The 24,526-nt window shown below is 44.6% G+C and overlaps 5 protein-coding genes across 6 annotated transcripts in view; 3 read left to right on the top strand and 2 right to left on the bottom strand.

Annotated features, from left to right (window-relative positions):
• Positions 1-12: 12 nt before the first annotated feature.
• Positions 13-8,014, top strand: LOC131269670 (uncharacterized). Its single transcript, XM_058272157.1, has 6 exons — positions 13-224; positions 319-1,720; positions 2,848-2,987; positions 3,070-4,422; positions 6,255-6,470; positions 6,607-8,014. Exons 1-6 carry the CDS (start codon positions 13-15, stop codon positions 8,012-8,014), a joined length of 4,731 nt encoding a protein of 1,576 aa, XP_058128140.1.
• Positions 2,776-4,553, top strand: LOC131271813 (probable cytochrome P450 9f2). The gene is made up of 2 exons (XM_058273365.1): positions 2,776-2,987; positions 3,070-4,553. Exons 1-2 carry the CDS (start codon positions 2,776-2,778, stop codon positions 4,481-4,483), a joined length of 1,626 nt encoding a protein of 541 aa, XP_058129348.1. The 3' UTR covers positions 4,484-4,553.
• Positions 8,015-8,542: 528 nt separating the features above from the next.
• Positions 8,543-10,234, top strand: LOC131269663 (probable cytochrome P450 9f2). The gene is made up of 2 exons (XM_058272146.1): positions 8,543-8,754; positions 8,824-10,234. Exons 1-2 carry the CDS (start codon positions 8,543-8,545, stop codon positions 10,232-10,234), a joined length of 1,623 nt encoding a protein of 540 aa, XP_058128129.1.
• Positions 10,235-10,265: 31 nt separating this feature from the next.
• LOC131271801 (helicase POLQ-like) lies at positions 10,266-15,755 on the bottom strand. The gene is made up of 5 exons (XM_058273346.1): positions 15,403-15,755; positions 12,647-15,318; positions 10,980-11,363; positions 10,777-10,911; positions 10,266-10,692 (listed from the first exon to the last, which is right to left on the bottom strand). Exons 1-5 carry the CDS (start codon positions 15,752-15,754, stop codon positions 10,621-10,623), a joined length of 3,615 nt encoding a protein of 1,204 aa, XP_058129329.1. The 5' UTR covers position 15,755; the 3' UTR covers positions 10,266-10,620.
• A 1,147-nt stretch (positions 15,756-16,902) lies between these two features.
• The window catches only part of LOC131271825 (G1/S-specific cyclin-D2), a 38,769-nt gene continuing 31,145 nt past the window's right edge, over positions 16,903-24,526 (bottom strand). For both annotated transcript variants that reach the window (XM_058273380.1, XM_058273379.1), the window contains exon 5: positions 16,903-21,903. In XM_058273380.1, the coding sequence (XP_058129363.1) occupies positions 21,545-21,903 (359 nt within the window). In that variant the 3' untranslated portion in view covers positions 16,903-21,544. The remainder of the gene's footprint in view (positions 21,904-24,526) is intronic.

The raw sequence follows: 24,526 nt of genomic DNA, 5'->3' as shown, positions 1-24,526 counted from the left end.
AATTTGAAAAAAATGGGGGTCGATCTGTTGTATCTCGTACCGTTGGTGATGATCCTTTACGCCGTCTACTGCTACATCACAAAGGATAATAAATACTTCCATGATAAGCCGATACCTTCCATGGCGGTGGAGCCTCTGTTTGGGAGCTCCGGTCGGTTGATGAAGAAAAAGACCTCGTTACATGAGTGGATCATCGAAATCTACAACAAGTATCCGCTGGTGAAGTAAGTGCTAAGTGAAAACCATATCATCTCCGATCAATGATGTGCATACATTGCAACTGAAATGTCTCCTCAATTTTCGTGATTGTTTCATCAGAGTCTTTGGGATGCACGATCTTACAACCCCCGTTTTTGTCGTTCGCGATCCAGAGCTGATCAAGCGCATTGGCGTCAAGGATTTCGATTACTTCGTCAACCACCGACAGATTGCCGGTAATACCGAAAACAGCAACCCTCAAGCCCTGTTTGGTAGAATGCTTGTTGCGCTGAAAGATCAAAAGTGGCGCGATATGAGGGCCACCCTTAGTCCTGCTTTTACCGGAAGTAAGATGCGGCAGATGTTCGAACTGGTTGGCGAATGTTGTGAGAATATGGTGAAGTTCTATAAGGACGAAGTGCGTACTAAAGGTGGTCCACAGGAATACGAGATGAAAGATATGTTTACGCGATACGCCAATGACGTAATTGCTACGTGTGCGTTCGGGATTCAGGTTGATAGCTTACGTAATGCCGAAAACAATTTTTACATGATGGCCAACAAGATGATGATGTTGCAGCGACCGATCGTTATTGTGAAACTGATCTGTTTCCGGTTGGTGCCGAAGCTGATGGCATGGTTAGGTCTTGATCTAATCGATCGCGAACAGAACAGCTTCTTTATGCAGATCATCCGGGAGACGGTGCAAACGCGAGACGCCCAAGGCATAGTCCGACCGGACATGGTGAACCTTTTGATGCAGGCCCGTAAGGGAGCATTGAAACATCAGAAGGAAGGTAAAGATGAGGATGAAGTCAAAGGATTCGCCACCGTCGAGGAATCGGAAGTGGGCCAAGTTCAAGTCGGTAAAGGAATGGAGATGTCAGAGACGGAGATGGTGGCCCAATGTCTTATCTTTTTCCTCGCTGGATTCGATACCGTTTCCACCTGTTTGACATTCCTGGCGTACGAGTTGACTCTAAATCGTGATGTGCAGGATAAACTGTACGAGGAGATAAGCGAAACAAAAGTCTCCCTCGGAGGTGGTCCACTGACCTACGATGCCGTGCAAAAGATGCAGTACATGGACATGGTCATATCAGAAGCCCTGCGTATGTGGTCACCAGTTCCTTCTACCGATCGGGAGTGTGTGCGGGACTACGTGGTAGATGATGGGGAGCGCTTGCGGTTCACCATCGACAAGGGAACGTGTGTGTTCATTCCCATCGCTGGCCTTCACCACGATCCTCAATATTTCCCGAACCCAGAAAAGTTTGATCCGGAGCGTTTCAGTCCAGAAAATCGTGATAAAATTAATCCTAGCACGTACCTTCCATTCGGAATCGGACCGAGAAATTGTATTGGATCTCGCTTTGCCCTCATGGAAGTTAAGGCTATCATCTACTACATGCTGATGGAGTTTACGTTCGAGAAAACACCAAACACTCAGGTGCCATTACAGTTGGGCAAAGGCTTTGCAGGAATGCGCAGTGAGAAGGGAGTCTATGTAGAACTGCGGCCACGAAAACATTGAAGTGTTGTACAATCGGTACAATGTTATTGTAAATATAAACGGTAAATAAAACAAATTATGAAATGATAATGCAAAAATGAAAAAGCTTGAGTTAGTAACCTTCTAATTGATCCCTGATATTTTGAAAAAAAATATCAATTTGTCATAAGCTATCGGGACAACCTTTAACTGTTCTAAAAGATGTAAACGTAGCTGGTAGGGAATCATTTGGCCTGTCAAGTGCGACATTGGTGTTGATAAGTTATTTTTTCTTCTTGTGACTACTATCAGCTAAGATAAGAACACAAATTGCGTTATCTTTTATTTTGAGGAATCTACCAATTTAAAGAAGTACATCGAAAAGATTGAAGGGATTTCTTCAATTTTTTACATACTCCCACATTTCAACACGTGCTACTTATATCACAAACACGAATACGCATCCGTAGCGGTTGTAATAAATATAAGCACAGGCTTGAGTGGGGGCATCAAAGATTGCTGATTGACTGTTCAATATTCGCTTTTCGACCGGCTTTGCTAGTTGCTGCATCGTGTGCGTCGTTGTATGAATTTACCAGCTTCATCGGATGGACTAATCTGCTTGTCATCATCGCAAACCCCTTTTTTAACTTTACATTGTTTGGTCGTTAGACTGCGGCAGTGGTTCACAAAATCTTTTTGGTTTCACTCGTTTGCTAAGTGAGAAGATAAGGAAAATAAGATGTTATCTAGAAATTGTTGTTGAACGTTGTTCAGGTTATAATAGTTCATTGAGCGCAGTGAGGTAATTTATTTCGTGTAGGTTGAGAATCACTGACATTAAATTTTTGCTTATTCACTCCCCTCTATGAAAAATTCTTATCACTCTATGCCCGAATTGTGTGGAACATTAACACGATGGCCCCGGTTGAAATTGCGCTATAAAAGACCTCTCCCGTGATCAACACCATTCAGTTGGATTGTAACATTTGCCAGAGTGAGTGAGATCAGTAACTAACAACAGAGCAATAGAGGAAGCACCTTTTACTTTGAAATAATATTGGTCATATCCATACATTTGCAATATGGAGATCGATCTGGTGTACCTTTTGTCATTTTTGACGATCCTGTACACCGTCTACTATTACCTTACAAAGGATAATAAATACTTCCACGATAAGCCGATACCTTCCATGGCGGTGCAGCCTCTCTTCGGAAGCTCTGGTCGGTTGATGACGAAAAAAACATCTTTTCATGAGTGGATCATCGAAATCTATAACAAGTATCCGCTGGTGAAGTAAGTGTTGCGTAAAAAAGGTCCTTTTAATTGCAGAATGCTATTATATGATCCAATTTGTTTTCAATTTATCTCCGTACAGAGTGTTTGGAATGCACGATCTAACGAAACCGGTGTTCGTCGTTCGCGATCCAGAGCTGATCAAGCGAATCGGCGTCAAGGATTTTGATTACTTTGTCAACCATCGACCGATTTTCGGCGATTCCGAAGTCACCAACTCGCACTCGTTGTTCAATAAAACACTGATCGCCCTCAACGATCAAAAGTGGCGTGATATGAGGGCCACCCTTAGTCCTGCTTTCACCGGAAGTAAGATGCGGCAGATGTTCGAACTGGTTGGTGAATGTTGTGAGAATATGGTGAAGTTTTATAAGGACGAAGTGCGCACTAAAGGTGGTTCACAGGAGCACGAAATGAAAGATGTGTTTACTCGGTTCGCGAATGATGTTATCGCAACGTGTGCATTTGGCATAAAAGTGGACTCTCTGCGTAATGCCGATAATGACTTTTACGAGAACGGTAGGAAAATGATGATGTTCCAGAGGCCGATTGTCATGGTGAAAGTATTTGGCTTCCGACTGGCACCGAAGTTGATGGCATGGTTGGGACTGGATTTGTTTGATCGTGAACAGAACAAGTATTTTACCGAGATTATCAAGGATACGGTGCGAACGCGAGATGCTCATGGAATCGTCCGACACGACATGGTGAATCTGTTGATGCAGGCCCGTAAGGGAGCATTGAAAAATCAAAAGGATACCAAGGAGGAAGAGGAAGTCAAAGGATTCGCAACTGTCGAAGAATCTGAAGTGGGCCAAGTTCAAGTCGGCAAAGGAATGGGTATGTCAGAGGCGGAGATGGTGGCCCAATGTCTCATCTTTTTCCTCGCCGGATTCGATACCATTTCTACCTGTTTGACGTTCTTGGCGTACGAGTTGACAATCAACCGGGAGGTACAAGATAAGCTGTACGAGGAGATACGTCAGACAAAGGCTTTGCTAGGAGGAGGTCCACTGACCTACGATGCCGTCCAAAAGATGCAATACATGGACATGGTCATATCAGAATCCTTGCGTATGTGGTCACCGGCTCCTTCCACCGATCGATTGTGCGTCCGGGACTACGTGGTAGATGATGGGGAGAATCTGAAATTCACCATCGACAAAGGCACGGCTGTGTTCTTTCCCATCGCTGGCCTACACCACGATCCGAAATACTATCCAAATCCGTATAAGTTTGATCCGGAGCGTTTCAGTCCGGAAAATCGAGACAAAATTAATCCCAGCACTTACCTTCCATTCGGAATCGGACCCAGAAATTGTATTGGATCCCGCTTTGCCCTCATGGAAGTTAAGGCTATCATCTACTACATGCTGATAGAGTTCACGTTCGAGAAAACATCAAACACTCAGGTGCCACTCCAGTTGGGCAAAGGGTTTGCAGGAATGCGCAGTGAGAAGGGAGTGCATGTAGAACTGCGGCCACGAAAACATTGAAGAATTGTTTTCAAAAATAATATTAAACATGTCTATAGTGAATACTGCTGCATACCGCCGTATGCACCAATGATGTTAATACCAATGTATTAACAGTGATGCAGTGAATGTACATTGAACTGTAAAACTTTTATAAATATGTTGTAAAATAAAACACCACGTTCACCTCAGCCTCCGTCTTTTACTGTGTAACGATTTTCTGCAACAATTCCTGGTTCTAGTAAGAAATATCGTCTGTTTAGATCAGGAGTCGGCAATTTCCAAGCCAAGAGGAACACTTGGATGCGACGAAATATGAAAGGTTGAATATGCTCATAAAAGATTGGCGATATTACGTTTCTTCCCAATACAGATTATTTAAGTCATTGAATATCGTCTGGAGTATCTAGCCCCTTAAGGTTTTTATGCTTTGATTAATAATTCGGCCCCTTTTGCGAAATTGTGTCGACCCCTGAGTAAGAGTAATTTAATCAATTGGATTATTTGCTAGTCATTTTGGTCAAACTCTGTTGGCTTGATGCTGGTTGCGAGCGGTTTATTTAGTCGAGCTGTATGTCAATATAAAAACGACACAGCAGGCCTCGTTTTATTTCGCTAAGTCTGTGTGAGGCCAAAACAAGTACCATCGTTTTCAGCGATTAGCGGGCAAGTTTAGCAATAATTGGTGAGTTACTATTTTCTATTTTAATACACACCCTCAGAACATCCATTGGAAAGTAGCTGTAGCTGATATTAGTTGCAATTATATGGAGGACAACTAAGTATAGATGATTTAAGGTTCACGGGATTGTTAAATAAAAAGTTCTCAACTGACAGCTGAACAATAAGATGTTCTTTACTAAGTCCTAAGTGCAGTTATAACCAATTCGTAGGTTGCGTCAATGAATAACATAGTGGTAAAGGCAAAACAACAGTCGCATAGTAATCGATTCCCGTAAAATAACATCAGATTCACAAATACAGACTCAAATGATAGCCATTAGTAAAAATTTTCATTAAATATAAAAGAACAAAACAAATGCATTACCAAACATTCTTGTCTGATCTATTGTCGGAAAGTTCGAAGTGGGTCTGGTTCAAGGTAAATTATGAATGGGTTACGTAATGTGTTATTCATCTCCTCTCCGCATTCACCACGGTTTCCTCCAGTCTAAAGTTCGTGGCTTATGAGTTGGCTCCCAATCGAGATGTATGGCACAGACTGATATGATTCAATTTGCAAATCGAAGGAACAGGCTCGGCGGAGGGTCATTGACTTATGGTAAAATAAAAAGATGCAATGGACAGTTGATGGAAATAGTTCTATGATAGATCAACATCATAATGAATCATTCCGGATTAGAAAACATCAATAAATCACAAAATTTTCGAAGACAATTTTGTCTCAATATGTGATCGGTTTCTATTTGTGTTTGAATATCAGCATCAGCACGGCTCATCCCCACAGTCAACATTGGCGACCACCCCCCAACACCCACTCCGTTTCTACGCCATCTAACGATCTTTTATAAAATATGCATGTCATGTTGGGTGCCTGTATGAGTCATAAGGTGGGTTGTTTTCCGCACAAACGCCTGCAATTCCATATTTGGGCTATCTAATCTCACTACCACAGAAAAGCCCGCGTTACATACCTCCCGGGGCCACTATAAAAAGTATTTCGCGAGGGCGTCGCCGTTTCAGTGTCAACGTGAAGCCACAACCGGTTCCGACGGTCCTGCGAAGTGATTGATGTGATTCGCCGCTAAAGTGAAGCGACTCTCAGCTAAAGCTCTAAAATGAGTGTTCTGGTGTATCTGGTGCCGCTGCTGGCGATTGTGTACTACGTCTACCGAATTGTGACAAAGTATAGCAACTACTTCAACGATAAGCCCATACCGGTGCTGAAGGGAAAGGAGTTGTTTAAGAGTTCGTTCCGTTTGATGACGAAAAAAATATCATTCAATGATTGGATTATCGACAACTATAAAAAGTACCCGACGGCGAAGTAAGTTTTGCATCGTTACTGATTTGTTGTACAAATTTTATGAAGATAATTTAGTTTCATGATCACACGCAACGATAAGTTGAAAGACGCCACTCGGACTAATTCAATGCTTTTCTGGTGATCTCGTTTATGTTAGAGTTTTCGGCGTGCAGGACATGGCGAGGCCGACATTCTTTATTCGCGATCCGGAACTGATCAAGCGGATTGGCGTAAAGGATTTCGATTACTTCGTCAACCACCGGCCTTCGTTTGGAAATATAGAAAACAGCCACCCTGAAGCTTTGTTTAGCAAGACTCTGATCGCCCTCAACGATCAAAAGTGGCGTGACATGAGGGCCACTCTTAGTCCTGCCTTCACCGGAAGTAAGATGCGGCAGATGTTCGACCTGGTCGGTGAATGTTGCGAGAATATGGTGAAGTTTTATCAGAACGAAGTGCGCAACAAAGGCGGACCACAGGAGCACGAGATGAAGGATGTGTTTACCCGCTTTGCGAACGATGTTATAGCGACTTGTGCGTTCGGCATTAAGGTGGACTCGCTGAGCAACACGGAGAACGACTTCTACCAGAACGGCAAGAAGTTAATGGACTTCCAGCGTCCGAGCGTCGCGTTCAAAATATTCGGGTTTCAGATAGTACCGAAGTTGATGGGTTGGTTGGGAGCGGATCTGTTTGAACGTGAACCAAGGGAGTACTTCACGGAGATCATCCGGGAGACGGTGCGGACGCGAGATGCTCATGGAATCGTTCGCCCTGACATGGTGCACCTGTTAATGCAGGCCCGTAAGGGAGCACTGAAGCATCAGACGGAAAAGCACGAAGAGGAAGAAGTGAAAGGCTTTGCGACCGTCGAGGAGTCAGAAGTGGGTCGGGTGCAAGTCGGCAAGGGTATGCAGTTGTCCGAGATTGACATGGTGGCGCAGTGTGTGATCTTTTTCCTTGCCGGCTTCGATGCCGTATCTACCAGCTTGATGTTTCTGATGCACGAGTTGACCGTCAACCGTGATGTACAGGATAAACTGTACGAGGAGATCCGTCAAACGCAAGAATCGCTCGGTGGAGGGCCACTGACGTACGATGCCGTGCAGAAGATGCAGTACATGGACATGGTGGTGTCAGAGACGTTACGCCTGTGGCCTCCTGCTCCCGGTACGGATCGCATGTGCGTCCGGAATTACGTGCTGGATGATGGCGAGGGTCTACGGTTCACCATGGACAAGGGTACTATCGCATTCATTCCAATCTTTGGTCTTCATCGCGATCCACAGTACTTCCCCAATCCGGATAAGTTCAACCCGGAACGGTTCAGTCCGGAAAATCGTGATAAAATCCATCCTGGGGCCTACCTTCCTTTCGGGATCGGTCCAAGAAACTGCATAGGATCTCGGTTTGCTCTCATGGAGGTTAAGGCCATCATCTACCACATGCTGATGCAGTTTACGTTCGAAAAAACACCAAACACCCAAGTGCCGCTGCGGTTGGCAAAGCAAATGGTTGGAATAAACAGCGAAAAGGGTGTGTTTGTGGAATTCCGGCCTCGATAACAGTGGGCGCGTATGGGTTTGGTTATCTTATCGCGGCCAGTGTAACATTTGGAGCAACAGACTTGATAGAAAGCTATTTATAGTTAAAGCTAAACATAATAATATTATTACACATTAAAATAAGGAAAGCTTTAACAAATTGTTTATTTAAGATGAAGTTGATAATTGGGTTCTAATAAAATGAAATTCTAAATATTAATTTGCACAGGTATTATATTAGGTTCCTTTCGTGTGGGAAGACAACTTTAAATTTTTCCAATCAACCGAATGATGCTATTTTACAATATTTTGCCGTTCCAGCTGTGATTCAAAACGCTTGGTTGTCAGAACCGTTTAATCAATTGGACCTTGAATACCGCAAGTCATTTTGGACGAGCGCTGTTTGCCAACGAGTAATTTATTTAAATTCACAGCTGGTCGACCAGTATAAGAGCGACATTGAAGGCGTGACTCTGTTTCAGTATTCCTGAGAAAGCAAACCATCTCAGTTGGTAAACTGTAGTTGGTCTTGAAGTAGTGTCATAGAAGATGGAGATCTATCTGATTTACCTTTTGCCGCTTGTGGCCATCGTGTACATCGTCTACCACCACATTACAAAGGATATTAACTACTTCCACGATAAGCCGATACCTTCCATCGCCGCTAAACCACTGTTCGGAAGTACGTGGCGGTTGGTTATGAAGAAGATTGCGCTGCATGAGTTTATCATCGAAATTTACAACAAGTATCCCTTAGTGAAGTAAGTGTTAGCTTGGGTACTGGTTCGTGCTTATTTAATTCAATGCTCGGATTGTTTACTTGTATGTAGAGTTTTCGGAATGTTCGACATGACGACACCGGTGTTCGTCGTGCGTGATCCGGAACTGATTAAACGGATTGGCGTGAAGGATTTCGACTATTTCGTGAACCATCGATCCATTTTCGGCAACACGGACAACAACCACCCTCGGGCTTTGTTCAGCAAAACACTGGTCGCCCTTAACGATCAGAAATGGCGGAATATGCGGGCCACCATTAGCCCTGCCTTTACCGGAAGTAAGATGCGGCAGATGTTCGACCTGGTTCGTGAATGTTGCGAGAATATGGTGAAGTTTTATAAGGACGAAGTGCGCGCTAAAGGTGGTTCACAGGAGCACGAGATGAAGAATGTGTTTACGCGCTTCTCGAATGACGTGATAGCGACATGCGCCTTCGGTCTGAAGGTGGACTCGATGGGCAATGCCAACAACGATTTCTACACCAACGGAAAGAAGATGGTAGCCTTCGACCGGCCGATTGTGATTCTTAAAATGTTCGGTTTCCAAATGGCACCAAGATTGATGGGTTGGTTGGGTTTGGATCTGTTCGATCGTGAACAGAATGATTTCTTTACGGAGATCATTCGGGAGACCGTTCGTACACGAGAATCAGATGGTATCGTCCGTCCCGATATCGTGCACCTGTTGATGGAAGCACGGAAGGGAATGCTCAAACATCAGAAGGAAACCAAGGAGGAAGAGGAAGTCAAAGGATTCGCCACCGTCGAGGAATCGGAAGTGAGCCAAGTTCAAGTCGGTAAAGAAATGGAAATGTCAGAAGCGGAGATGGTTGCGCAGTGTCTTATTTTTTTCCTCGCCGGCTTCGATACCGTTTCCACTTGTTTGACATTCCTGGCGTACGAGTTGACCCTTAATCGCGATGTACAGGATAAACTGTACAAGGAGATACGCGAAACAAAAGCCTCCCTCGGAGGTGGTCCACTGACGTACGATGCCGTGCAGAAGATGCAGTACATGGACATGGTCGTCTCGGAAGTCCTGCGAAAGTGGGCACCGGCTCCTTCTACCGATCGCGTGTGCGTACGGGACTACGTGGTGGACGATGGGGAGAGACTAAAATTCACCATTGAAAAAGATACGGTTGTGTTCTTTCCCATCGCTGGCCTTCACCACGATCCACAGTACTACCCCAACCCGGGAAAGTTCGATCCGGAACGGTTCAGTCCCCAAAATCGTGATAAAATTAATCCTAGTACGTATCTTCCTTTTGGAATCGGACCCAGAAATTGTATTGGATCCCGCTTCGCCCTCATGGAGGTGAAAGCGATCTTCTACTACATGCTGATGGAGTTCACGTTCGAGAAAACTCCCAATACACCGGTTCCATTGCAATTGGCAAAAACTATTTTCGGTATATCAAGCGAAAAGGGAATGTACGTGGAATTTCGACCTAGAGTGTAAGAAAATGTATCGAAAAAAAACAACTGCCTCGTTATAATTTAACTTACTTTTACTTGATGAAATAAAGAAAACAAAAAATGGAAATATTACACCGGGTAGTTCAAAGAACAAGTCTTTCTAGTCCAAAATAAATAATTCATCTCAAGAAAACATGGAGAAACATACTTAATTCAACAACAAGAGATCACGACTTTGCTCACATCTGCCCGTGCATGGTGCGGGAAGCTTCATAAGCTAACCTGCAACCCTACGTTTGCTACCGTTTTGGCAATTAGTCAATAGTTCTACCTACGTTTAGTCCTTTTTATCTACTTTCAGCTAACTGATGCGAGGTGATGCGTGGATCTTTGATATTCCTCACCGCTACAAGGATGAGGAAAACAAGATCAACGATTCAGCTGCGAGAGATACTCTTCTGCCTGTTCGCGTAGTGCATCAACTTGTTCCATAAGTTTCGCCTAAAAGTAACAACAAGTAGTAAGAAAATTGTAAGGTTGTAAAGGAGAAATGTAGAATCAGCCTCGACTGTATGCATGCGTTACCTTCGCGCTCAGTATCAAATGGTTCGCCGTGCGGTAGTTCATGTATTCGATGGTTTCTACCAGCTCCTTCGATTTGGCACGGGCTATCGAGGCGAGCGTGGTGTATCCGGCCCGGTACAACTGTTTGGCACGACCCTAGAAAAAAACAAACGCAACGAGATTAATTTCGCCACAAACAACACGCGAACGAGATCGCCACTTACCAGCTTCACCGAGGGCAGCTCCATCAGTGGCATCAGCTCGAGCTTACAGTAGTGCGTCAACCGTTCGGTCATGCCCGTCAGCAAATGCTTGAACGCCCACAGTTCCGGAATTTCCTCGCACATCCGCAGCAAACTGTACGCCGTCCCGGCTGTGCTGGTCATGAGGCTCTGAATCGCACCCGCGTTCACGCGGTACTTGAGGGCAACTTCCTGGAGACCCATTTGCCTCCATAGGTCGTGCACGATCAGCACACGGAAGAAACGCTGCACCCGGAACATTGCCTCTTCGGGTACGGTGCGGCGCGCAAGAATTTTAGCTATTAGCACGTTATTGATGTTGTACCGTGCGGCGATTTTCAGCAGTTCATCCGAGAGTTTAGTGGTCTGGAAAAAGATTTGCAGTCAGTAAATGGGCGTATTGCATTGTACCACTTTTTAATGCAAGAAATCAGGAGTATAATCAATCTGCACGATTTTTTATCCATCATCTTTAGGGCTTATTCCGAACGAAGTCGTCAACGCTAATCGATCGTATAGCAAATAGACGGTCATCTAATAAACGGCTCGAAAAAGGTTTCCCGAACGAATTTCATGAACGATCGTTAATATGATATACGATCGATAATACAATAAGCTCGAGCAGTTTTAATTTCCCTCAATGCTCACACATAGCTTTTTGGCGACTGTGTTGCAACTAGAATAGCGACTATTTCATCTCCTTCTTTTCTCGCCGGGCCGTGACATCCAACACTGGGCAAAAATATCGGTTAGCACTAGTGTGTATTCTTTAGATTCATCGTCGCGCTATTGAACATGTTCGTCGTGGGTAGATCAATGATCAAATCGGACGCTTTCTCATGGACAGGTTGGCGTTATCGATTGCTTTTTAGTCATCGACAACTTAACGGTCGTCATTGCTGTAAATTAAGCTTATGTGATACCTATAACGATCGTTAACTCAACTGCTCGACAAATTTACTCACAGATGGCAGAGCTCAAAGGATTTTATTGACGATTATTTCGACGATCGTCTGTTTGAACGGATGTGATAGGTTTGCAACCGATTTAACTCAAAACGATCGTTTATTTATGGTTTAACGATAGTTTACCTTTGACGATTTCGTTCGGAATAGGCCCTTTTGTTGCACTGAACCAAACGATTTTCAATCAAGATCTTTAAAAAGAGCGGTTGAGGAAGACCGTTGCACTTGATTTCGGCAACATCCAAAATATGCTGAGTCACAACTGGCACACTTTGATCCAGTATTTCCGATGACCTGAATTGTTTAAAAGATCGTTGCTTTGATTTCCCACAAACGATTAATTCTTTTCCTCCAAAAAAGCAATCGAGGTGACAGCGTAGTCTTCCGTAATTCGCTTCTAGTAGAAGCAACTCTAAAATCTAATCAAATATTATTTGATCCATCACGAACCTTTTTTGAACATACGATACAACAACAAAACAGTTGCTTTATAAGAAATTTAAAAAAAGAAAGCTATCGTACGGTTTGCTCCATTGAGCTATGAAAACTAAAAGTGGCAGATTATGCAATACAAGAAGGCAAAGAAGCACTACATATACATTTCAAATTTACAGGAACTTGTGGTTCAACGTGCAGTGTTTTACGTTTAAGGATATTTGCTATCCTTTACAATGGGCTACTTACCAGAACGATCAAATCATCCATTTTGAGATATACTTCCCGTCCGTCCTCCAGCAGAATGAGGAAGAACAGATCGAACTCATCGAGCACACACAGTCGTTTGCCTAGTTCCTGCATCTCGTCGTAGAACCGGACCGCTCGCTCCATGTCGAACCCGGCACGGATGGCCGCCTTGCCCAGTCGGTTCACTTCCAGCGGGCTCGTTCGATCGATCGTTTTGATAACCTTACCCGGACGGGACGGTGTCTTGTGTACTCGAATGAACGCCTGTCCCACCGCTACCTCCGATCGTTCATCCCCGGGCATAGGGGCCGTACCGGTGACAGGGATGTTATGGGCACCACCTGCGCCACTGATTTCCACTACCATGTTCGGTGGATTGCGCAGACAGCTATCGTGCGTTGCCTTGATCGCATTGCCCTGGTACAGCTGCACGATCGTTTCGTCGGTGATGGCCTCGAGATCGATTCCGCGTCGCTTCGCTTGCTGCGCAAGCAGCGTACTTCCAACCATCGCTTGCAGCGCATCCCGTGTCACACTAAGATCGAGCCCGATCGAGCTGAGTACGAGCGATTTGAAGCAGGCCCGATCGTCTTCGATGAGCGACGACTCGGCGACGTCCATCGGTGAGCAGAGCATCTCGCAAACCTGCGGTATATCGCGCTGAGCGCAAATAAGTATGGAATCGCCGGTCTCGCCGAAACCCGCACGCCCGGCCCGGCCAACCATTTGTTTGTAGCGACTGAGCGTTAGAAAACCCGTCCCAATGTAGGGCGACCGGATGATCACTCGCTTCGCCGGAAGGTTCACACCGGCGGCCAGCGTTGAAGTGCACACGATCAGCGAAAGGATGCCGGCCCGGAATGCATCCTCGATCGTGCGCCGCTCGTCCTGCGTCAACCCAGCATGATGGTAAGCGACTCCGACACGGAACGACTGCGGTAGGATGGGTGCAACGGACCCATCGTCTTGGAGGGACTTTATAATCTGTGCTTTTTCCTCTGCCCGGTGCTCGGCAAACGAACCCGGCAACTTGTTCGCCAACATGGCGCACAAACTTTCACACTTGTTTTTGGTAGGACAAAACACCAAACACGAACTCTCAGGAATTACCTCCATGATCAGACCGATCACATGGTCCTGATCGATCCGTCGCAGTTCCTCACTGTAGTTAAACTCCAACCGTCGCTTCTCCCCGAACACGTCATCCATACGTTCGGCCTGGCCGCGCACCTCGAACAGATCGTCCCCACACTTGACGTACTCCTTCAACTCTACCGGCCGGAAGTCGCGACAGTAAACGTCGGCCAACATGAAACGTGCCACTTCACCCAAGTTCCCGATAGTGGCACTCATTCCCACGATCTGAATTCCGGCCCGCAGCGACTGCACCTTTGTGATCAGCATCTCTAGACTGGCCCCGCGTCGCTGCTCTCCGATCATGTGCAGTTCGTCGATCACGATCAGCCCGATCTCGTTCGCCCGATCCGCCTCGATGAGTGAGTCCATGAGGAGAAGCGATTTTTCGATCGTACAAACAAAAATCGTGTTTTTCTTGCGCCGTTTCCGTGGTGGACATTGTCCCCTTCCGCCGGTGTACTCCTCCAACAGAAACTGCAGCTCGATTGAGAACGGACTGAGCGCGATCACCTTCTCCTGAGCGAGTGAAACGTACGGCACGATGAACATGACGTTCCGCAGCCGGCAAATAATCTCCCGTAGCATAAGAATCTCCGCCACCAGCGTCTTTCCGCCGCTCGTGGGCAATGCGTAGATCAAATTACGTCTCTCGGGGATCGCCGGCAGCGCCAGGCACTCCTGTTGCCAATCGTACAGCTCGCCAATCCCACGAAAGTCTCGCAGGATTCGCTGAACGTTGCTCGGTAGCCCAAAGAACGGACCCTTCTCGAGGAAAAGCGACGATACGCGGGGTGCGGTAGATTTTGGCTTGGTAGTCTGGTCTGAAATTTCCTCATCCCAATTAATGGCCGCTAGGGTCGAGTTGCTGGCCCTCATCCGCGGGCTTCCCTCATCGATCGCCACCGCCATCGGCTCGATGTTGGTCATGTCGTGCAGTGTACGTTCACAGTTTTCGAAAATCCGCTGCACTTCGCTCACCTGTTGCAGCTCGAAGGCCCGTTCGGCTTCGTCGGCTACCTGTTGGATCTGTGACGGACGCTCCGGATGACCCATTTGTGATGCACCGATCGCGTCGATTCGCTCCACACCTTCGTCCACGAGGGACTGGTCTAGCCGCATGTACTGCGAACAGATGTCCCGGTTCGTGTACACCTCGAACCCGTTGCCCTCACGCAGCAGGTCACCGACATGCGTTACTGGTTTGGACGACCCGATCCGCCTCAGTTTATCCTTGATTATTTCGTCCGTATCAACTTGATCATGACTGGCGATCTGTTCCTGCCCGCATGGTAGCATCTCTCGGAGGAATTCATCATCGTCGTCTTCCAGCCCGGACCACAGATGATGAACCGATGGAATTTCCTCGTTCACAACGTTTGATCGATTCGATGGCTGATTTTCATTACAACCACTGTCCCTCTCCTCATCACTCACCTCGCCTCCGTCCATGCTCATTTGTAGCACATAAATCTGGCGGCTACTAGCAGCTGATTTTCGCCGTTTCGGTGTACTGGCCACAATTCTACTCTCAATGGCTGTAACAGAAAAGCAGTTATGAAATGGAGCAAACAGTATCTCACAGCCTACGTTGTTATCAATCGTCGAAAGCGTGCACCTACCTCCTAATGAGTTGGAACGTTTATGAAACGATCTGATCGATTGATCCGCTGCGCCGCGTTTCATATTGCCATCCGATGAGGTACGTGGCTTCGAAGGTTCGATCTGTTGCTCAATGCTGGCCAAATCGACCGCATTCAGCAGCGTGTTGTCTAACTCCATCAGTTTCGTACTTAATTCATCATTGCGTTTGCTGGTACGAACTGCGACCGGTGCCCGGAAATTTGCCGGGTTTGTTGCCGGCGCTGCTGGTGCTACGCCACCAGCTGCCGGTCGTTGATCCGGTGAGATCAAGCATTTCCTCGCCTTTGTGGGAAGGTTCTGTGGAATGCGGAAACTTCGATTTCCCGACATGGCTGTTGCTTTAATTACAATAAGTAATGTAAAGCTTTAATCTAAATAAAGCCGCATGTACTGTACACTGAATTTTATTGTTGTGTCTAAACAATCTGCACCAGATTGATCAATTGACAAACCAGTTGATCACCAATGAGTTAGAAGATAGAGGTATGTTCTTACCTAATTTGACAATCATTGATCGGATATGTCGCATCGACTATGTGCTTTCTTTTTGGGGAAAATGATAGTTTCTGATAGAACGGAAATAATTTGAGGACTTTAGTTAGTGTAATCAGATTTTAAATATTTTTTACGTGTACAGCGTTCGTAAACGCCATCTTTTATCACACCATTTTGAAATGAAAAGAGCCCACCTCTTTGTTGTGCGCCTTGGTTGGTGCGGCGAAGTTTTTGCCCGTGTGTCTCTGCTACAATGGTGCTACGATTCATGTCTTTGCTTACTTTATGGTAAGCATAAGGCGATGTTTCTTATGTTCCTTCTTCAAGATTAAGTAAAAATAATTCTTTGTCAATAAATTACTTTTTAAAAACTGAGGAGAATTCAGTAACCATAATCTATGAAAATATTGTAAAACTCTTGCAGTGGAACAGACGTGTTCTCTTCAAATACATATTCTTTCAATAATACGACAAGTACAGAAGAATGTTTTATTTTAAATTATTTATTTTGACCATTTTAGTTTTATGAACAGAGTAAGAATAAGTTGACGATAAATAACTGCGTCGTTTAGTAGAAGCTCCTCAGACGAGCCTAACCATGCCAAGGGGTCATTGCATGGCGATCATTTTCCCCCCTGCCTTGTGGAAAACGCCCAACGTGACCACATAAAAAAACATGCGTAATTGCTACCAATTAGTCCTTTCTTTGCTGATCCCTGACTATAACATGCTTCCGCTTGCCTGAACCGGTTGCGCATTAAAACGGTGAACTAACATTAAACGCTCATTAACATTAAACGAAAGTGCACCAACAAAAGCTTAACTTAGTAGAAACGAAGATAAGTCGAACACCGTACGCCGGGGGAAAACGGTACAATATTTCTAAAACTAAGCGTTGTAGTATTAGGTTGGGAGAAGTAGTGTGCGGCGTGGCACTATCAATACAAACTTTACATAACCGTTGACGAGAGTTCGTTGTAGGAATTCTTTTTTATTTGTTATCCGTACACTTATTCTAGTAGTAGTACTAGTAGTAGAAGTAGTAGTAGTTCTGTGCATTTTCCGCGTTTATGGTATAGTACAACAATATAATCCTATTTTTTACCATCGAAATCCATTGAAATCCTGTGTTTCACACTAACAAAAACTGCATGTGTGTTCACTTGCTCTATTCAGCATTGTTTTGTTTCCGTTTTCTTTTCGTGTTTTGAGCGCCTACTTTTCAACAGTCTGAATTTTCCGTTCGTTTATGGTATAAAACTCGATGTATTTTTTCATAACTTCTTCCTACCCACAGAAGATTTCACTTTGCACGCATTTCTTTTTCCTTATCTTCATCCAAAACGGGTTCTTTCCCTCTTATGTCTCGTTTTTTCCACTTCCTTCCTACCCCCGCAAACTCTTGCTGATAATTTTGGTATTCGTTTGTATGTTCGTATAAATAAAATATAAATTCTCTTATTTAAGACTAGATTAACAAAAAAAAAAAAAAGATGGAAAGTACCATAAAGAACAACCCTACACTCCTCCCCATGTGTGTGTGTGTGTGTCTCGTCGGTTCAATCAAATGCGCCAAAAGAATGCAATTCAATTACCAGAAGAATATCTTTCCTATATTAGTTCATTTCTGTTTTCTTTTTTTTTTAAGTAGGTAGTGCGCGCTTCATTTTCGTTGAAGATTGTCAAAAATGCTCCCCTTTTTCTCTCGCTTTCTATCGTTTGCATCATTTATGAACAATTCTTCCTCTCGTTTAACTGCCCCTAAGAAGTTCTCCCCTTCCTAGTTGGTTTAAATGCCTATTTCCTTCTATTAAACTGTATGTACATGAAAATAGTTACAAAAAGATTATATCCACGCTATTCACATCTCTCTCTCCTATTCTGCCTTGTGGCTTCCTCCTCCGCTTCCGGTGTGTAGTATTTTTCTCCTAACACCATATAACTCACTGCTAGTTGTTTGATAGTTTCCTTAGCTCCTGCTACTGGTTGAGATCGGACTGCCCTAAAATTTAAATCTCGTGCTGTGTTCCACGTGTGTATCTGTGTGTGAAAAAGGTGCATTGATGGTGGTGGTATAGACCGAGAATCGAGGATCGTTCATGGCAAAACACCGGAAAAGTTACCACCTTCATTCAACGAACGCCACAACTGTGTGTGCTTGCTTAACTAAGATACAGTTCTCCTATAACCTACTTCCCATTGCTTCTCCAAAGGCGAAAAGACGGAGAGAGACCGAGAGGGTGGGTGTTGCTGGGTGCCTAGCATAGAACTAATTACATTGTCGGCCCGCGATGACGACTCTACTACTCTCGGCGCTCGAGAGATGGCTCTTTTAGTAAATCCAATGCAAATGCAGCTTAGCAGCTTCTGAATTCTAAACCTATGTTTGTGTTGTAATGGCATTGCTCGAGCGTTTTCTTTTCCTTTTCTTCATAACTGCGCTGTTTGTTATTTGCTTTGATAAGTGTATAAATCCCGGCAGCTAGTTGGGCTGTTTGTGCGTGAAATGTTCCGTTTGTATTTGTTGTGGAGTTGTAAATGGTCTGTATTTTAGTAGTCTCTCTTTTCTCTTCATCCTAATGTTGTGGGAGGGAGAATGTGTCCCTCCTCTTCCCGCCATCTCTTCTAATATCATTCTATATCTACTTCAATTTTTCACAAACAGTCCCCTTTCTCCTTTTTCCCTCCATCTTTTCCTTCCTATTATGCTTACATTCGACTTACTACATTTTCTTTGGCAATAAACGGCTACACTCTAAAAAAAAAACAACTTAACGCACAACTGTCCATTGGTTATGTTACAGGGTCCATAACCAGAACGACACTAATCTTGCTTCCTCGAGGGCGTAAAGTTTTCCGGCTGCCGCATCCTATTTAACCTTTCCACATTTGTTATGCATTGGGCACCTTCTTCCTTCTTACTATTTGTACAAGCGTAACTTTTCTTTAACAGTATATCCTACATTTTTTTTATTTCAGTTAGATTTTTTTTTGCTTTTCATTTTTCGTTGTTGTTGTTGTTGAAAATTATCTTAAATTTTAAACAGTACATAGGCTGTGTAACGGCGTGCACAGGGTGAGCACCTGAATATTCAGTTCTTTTAGGAAAAAAAACCCTCTCCAGTATCTAGACAAATGCAATTGCATCGTTGTATCTTCGACGTTGGTGTGCAAGAGGAGGGAGGGAGGCGTACATATCTGAGAGGAAATCAGCTGGAAGCAAAGTGCCACCTTTAGAGCTAACGAACAACTCTACCAACAAACATCTTTCCTCCTCCAAACCCCCCCTCCTACTACAACACACCAATGTTTTGCTCGAAAGAACATGCTTTGACACTTTTCATTTGCTTTCTTTTCCCTTCTTCTCTCCATCTGTGTTCTCTCTCTCTCTCTCTTTCTCTTTCCCTATTAACTATTGTGTAGAATTCAACGCGCACGGTGGCGCACCGCATTTACTACTTATCATCAAAAGCGTATGTAGTTTCCGATTGTTTCTTATATTTTTTTTTATTATTATTTTGTGAATGTTCCTACTTCGTTGTTGTTTCATTCAGTGTGTGTTCTTGTTTCTTTTTCTCCCTCTCTCTTTTTCGTTTGTAAAAAAATCTATGATTTTATATCAAATTTCAGAGACTTTCATCATCTCTTTTCTTTTGTTTTAACTTTACAAACAAATTTATCAAACTTTTAGTTTTTTTTTTTTATAGAAAATCCCCAATGAATTAGAAACGAACAAGAACATTTTAAATGAGGAAAACAGTCGAGTATAGAGGAATGAATGAAAAAAACACAACAGTAACAGTTGTTTTATAAGAAAAAAGAAAATAAATTGCTCGCAAACAAACTAGAATGAAAAATGAAATCTAAACTGTGGCCACACCGCTGAACTACGGAACCTGAATAAGACTGACGGTGACGGTGACGACGTCAAGCTTGCGCTTACAAGCAACATTGTTCTCCTACCGAAAGGATGGCCCTAACACTATTTACAACAAACGGCCGGAGAACAGCGCGGCGATAGAAGAGCGCAGCCCCATGGAACTTGCTTGCGATCTCGTCACGGATATCCGCAATAACACCTTCGGTCCGTTGAGGGTAGTGGGTCATGTTTTTCTTTTTCAGCGTGTGTTTTGCTTTTTCTTCGAAAGCCGATAAAGAAAATTGTGTTCCCAACCAGAAAGCTTCTATCGCCAGAGAGGTACGATACATGTATGCCGTCAAAAGAGTTGGTTGTGGTGGTGGTGTGGTGGGCTTTCCTCGTCGTTCGCTCACTTTTCTTATCGTGTGGCCCGGGGCGTTCTTTTGCACTTTCTGCGCGCGCCGCCGAAAGGTTGGATAACGAGAGACCCAAGAGGAGGAGGTGGTTGGTAAGGTAGAAAGTGAGGAACGTGAGGGGGGGTTCATTCAGTCGTCTCGGGGTCTCTTTAAATGCTATCAGTGTGGCTCCTTTTCATCATCGACGTGTTGCGCTTGTTTACTTTCTCCCCCGGGGGCCCTCCCTTCCTCCTCGTTCTCTATGGTTAATTTTCTTTTCCTTCTCTCTCTCCCTGCCCCCTCCTTTCCATCCAGCAGCATGCAAGCAAACAAACATATCGTTTTGTACATTGTCGCGTCGTCGTCGTCGTCGGCGTTATCGCAGTATCACGACCCATTGGCGCGAGCTGCTCGTGAGTGGCCAACACGCCGCCGTCGTCGCCACCGAGCAGTTATTATTAAGAGGATGCAAGCAAACAGAGCAAAAAAAAAACCCCGATAATAAACTGTACCATTGATGGTGGACGTGTGGTGGTGTGGCTTCTCCACCCTTCTCTCTCTCTCCCCCCCCATACAACAACGTAACAACAAGAAAATGTGTGAAAATTTCAAAACGCTGCTAAATCGTGTTTTTCCTCTCCCATCAAAATGTATCAACAGTTTCATAGAATCGAACACAAAATGCAAAAAAAAAAAATTAATGGAAAATTCTCATAACTCTCTCTCAGTAAGAATAAGACCGAATGATAATATAAGCTAATGGGGATGCGGTGTTGCGCGGATCCTGAATGAATGGGCTTGGGGAATTCCTAGTAACTTCTAATATGTACAAAACGGGCGCGCGGAAAGCGTTCTTCTACCCCCCATTGCGCCGCCGGATATGGGGGGAAAAGCGGAATGAAGCTTATCCAGAGCTATGTATAGCTATAGTAATGAAGTAAACCAACTTAAGACCTATGAACCGCACACGTACACGGTGTGCGCCAAGCGCAGTTTGTTTGAGTGAAATCCTTCAATTTGTGCGTGTGTTGTGGGTTTTTATCTTCGATGTGTTTTTTTGGTGATCAAACTCTTTCCCCTCCCCGGTGCAACCCGTGTTCCTGGTTTTTTTTTTTCATTTCGTATGAAAAACTTCGCCGTCTTCATCTCTTTACAGTCCGGCGTCTTCGGCCCTTTTTCCGACGCAGGTGATGATGGATGGGGAAGCGAATGCACGTCGTTCTTATCAATGGGCTGACCTCAAACAACTCCATCGCTGCCGGTAGGAGGTGGTAAATCGGGGCCATTTGCTTGACCTATTAATGATCACACTCTCTTGCAAGGGGGGGGAAAAGAATCTGATATTGGGAACTGCGGAGCGCCAAATCTCGTTTAGAAGTAGATGAACTGCACGTCGGTTGGCGTTTCCGGTTGCTGCTGCTGGGGCGGCCCGCTGCTACTGTTGGCGGTGGAGGCGGACAGCTTCTGGGGTGCCTGCTGGTACTGCTCCTTGCAACTGCTGCCGGCCGCTGCGAGCTGTGCCTGCTGCTGGCACTGCTTGTCGGCGATTTCGCGCGCTACGATCTCCTCGATGATCTTGACGATGAAGTCGATCTTGTCCAGGGCGTGCATCGTCACCCGGCACAGGTCGTAGCCGACGGCCAGCTTCGTCGAAACGTTGAGACCGCGGGTGGCCGATGCGATGCACGACACGGCCAGCAGGGAGGGTTCTACTTGCATGAAGATGGTTTCTGTAAACGAGAAAGGGAAAAATAACAACGTTAGAATTGCGTGTAGTAACAAAAATGATTTTTATGACAAAACTTTCCTAAAATCAAAAACTATTCTCATGTAGTTTGTGAAACGAAACGAATGGGAAACAGAAAGAAATGAAACAGCGATTTTTTTTATTGCACTATGCTGTTTTCTTTTCTAGACCTTTCCCAAGCACTCTCAATGATTTCAAGAACGCAGGTAAAATTTTAAAAGTTCTCACAAAACTAATCGTCGGTGCAAAAAGGATACTCAAAACGCACAGAAGAAAGTCCAAACTTTCCGTTTCTCCAGCGCTTGTGTGCGTGTGTCAACGCCGCCAGAGAACAGGAAGAGATGAGCAAAGATCGGACACCATGTACAGATTTTTCCTTTTTGCTTTTCGTCCTTTCATTTTGATGTTTTTCTTTACTCAAATTTCCGCCCTGTCCTTCACACAGTTTGCTTGCTTCGAAGTTTTCTTTTGCAACATTTCTTTATACACAAAAAAAGGATGACATTGTCTTGCTTCTCAGTAGAAGGATAATAAATAGTGTATTGCATATCTTTTCGTGAGGCTGTGTGTAGCAATGCATCTTTTCGTGAGTCTGTGTATTTCTCCCTCTTTTTCGTACTGGAAATCAAAACAAAACTCGGTAAACAAAACTCGAACCCAGCTCGGACACAGGATGTAATGAAGGAATTTTCGTCCGGCCACGAAAGGAGCGTAACAAGACTCTTCCAAACAGCCTTTCCTCTACATAAAGGCAGGCTTTTATTTAAATAGCACTCATTCCGTACCAACAAACCATCGTTAAAATATAAATATCCTTCCCAGCCCTTGATGTTTTCCTTATCTTTATCGTACAAGAACTCATATGAGAAGGGAAAGAAACGACCAACATTCGGCGTGCAAAGGAATTATAGAAGAGAAAAAAGAATTATTGCCTCGAAAACATCGCCGATAAATAGGTAACAAAAGCCGCCCTAAATAGAACCATAATTTTAGAGGCAAAATAAACAATAAACCGAAGAAGAAGCGTAATGCCCATGGGCAGGACGGGAACGTTTCCCTGTTCGAGAGAGCCGTGTGCTGTCAACGCAAGGATCGTGTGGCAAGCGTTTCATCTAACAATCGATTGATCAATTCGAGTTGTTTGCGTTTTCGTTACGGTTTCCTGCGTAATCTGGGTAAATTTGCAGTTTTTTTACGACCATAAGACTGGGCAGGAATTCCCCTTCCACAAAAAAGGTCCCTAAAAGACTAAAATCGTTTGATTTAAGAAAACGAACGAAGAAAAACGCATCGGCAAAACAACTTTTTCCCTTTTGGTCCTTTTTCTCTTAAAGGCTGTCGGCTTCGATAGTGCAATTTAACTGTTTAAATTGCCCATACTTTTATTGCAACAGGGATGCGATGCAGCAAAGGCATGGAGGACCATAACGCAAAACAAATCCTCCCGCCGAAAGGCAGTTTACAAAAAAAAGCGTTTTGCTAGAGTTAACGGTTCTTGCGCGGCTCATTAGAAAATCAATCGAATATGGTCCCGGGGGAGCCTGGGGTTTATGATCTTTTCTGCCATTTGACGAACAAACAACACTCGGGGGGAATAAATCTTTATTTACTTCCACAAAGCGAACGAAAATAATTCCGAAGCTAACGGAAGAAGATGCAACACACAAAAAAAGAAACGCCAGTAGTAAATTGGCATCCATTTACAAAGGAATGTTACATATTGCATGTCTTTAAAGGTTCCGTCGAGACGCCTGGCTCAAGTTAACCGCTTATAGCGCTAGAAGTCGACGGGACTACGCCCAGTCGAGACTTTGCCCACAGCTGGATGAGGAAAACCCCTTATCCAGCTCGTTCGCATATGCAGCTCAACAACAACAACAACAACGACGAGGCCGCCCGACAGCAAAGGAGCGGAAGTGTATCGGATTTCGGAGGTGGCACACCACCACATGCACTAATAAAAATGCAGCGAGCGAAGAATAAACCAACGGGCTTAACGTGGAATGTCTAAACAGCTCACCCAGTACACTCCCCTCTCCCCTCCTGTGTTGTGTTGCATCACATCGAGAGCGCGAATTTATTTTTGCTATCTTATCCTGCCTGCATAGGAAGGGAATAAGTGTCACAGATAATGTCCACGCGCTTGTATGTAGCAATTAATAATAAAAAAAAAGAAAGCCGGTCGCACCATCAAAGCTGCAGCTGGAGAGGTCTATGATGGACATCAGGGCACGTCAGAGATACTAGGTGCCGATTGCAAAACAACTGGCATTTAAACGATATCCGGCTGTCGGAATCCGCCAGATGGTTGCTGCAGCGGGCTTGGAGGAGATCCTCCAAAAGGCTTCACGCGAATTACTCAGGCCGGTTTTAAAAGGTGCAAGATATCTCCAAGGAAACCACCAGCATCATCACCAAGACAACAAGAGTTTACGAGGATCAGAGCAGGCGCCAGGTGTTTTTCGTCGTGTTTTTCTGCGATCCTCCACTCCTTCTTTATGTCGACGCATTAAATTCGCAAGAAAAAGCGCATGATGATGGACACACGCCGTGTTCCACACTCCTGCGCGTTTAAATGCCCTCCTTCTGAAAGCTGCGGGCTTTCG

The sequence above is a fragment of the Anopheles coustani genome, chromosome 3 (assembly GCF_943734705.1).
Source record: "Anopheles coustani chromosome 3, idAnoCousDA_361_x.2, whole genome shotgun sequence".
NCBI classification, from domain to species: Eukaryota; Metazoa; Arthropoda; class Insecta; order Diptera; family Culicidae; genus Anopheles; species Anopheles coustani.
Note: the sequence above shows the minus strand (reverse complement) of the source record. Positions and strands in the feature narration are given on the sequence as shown.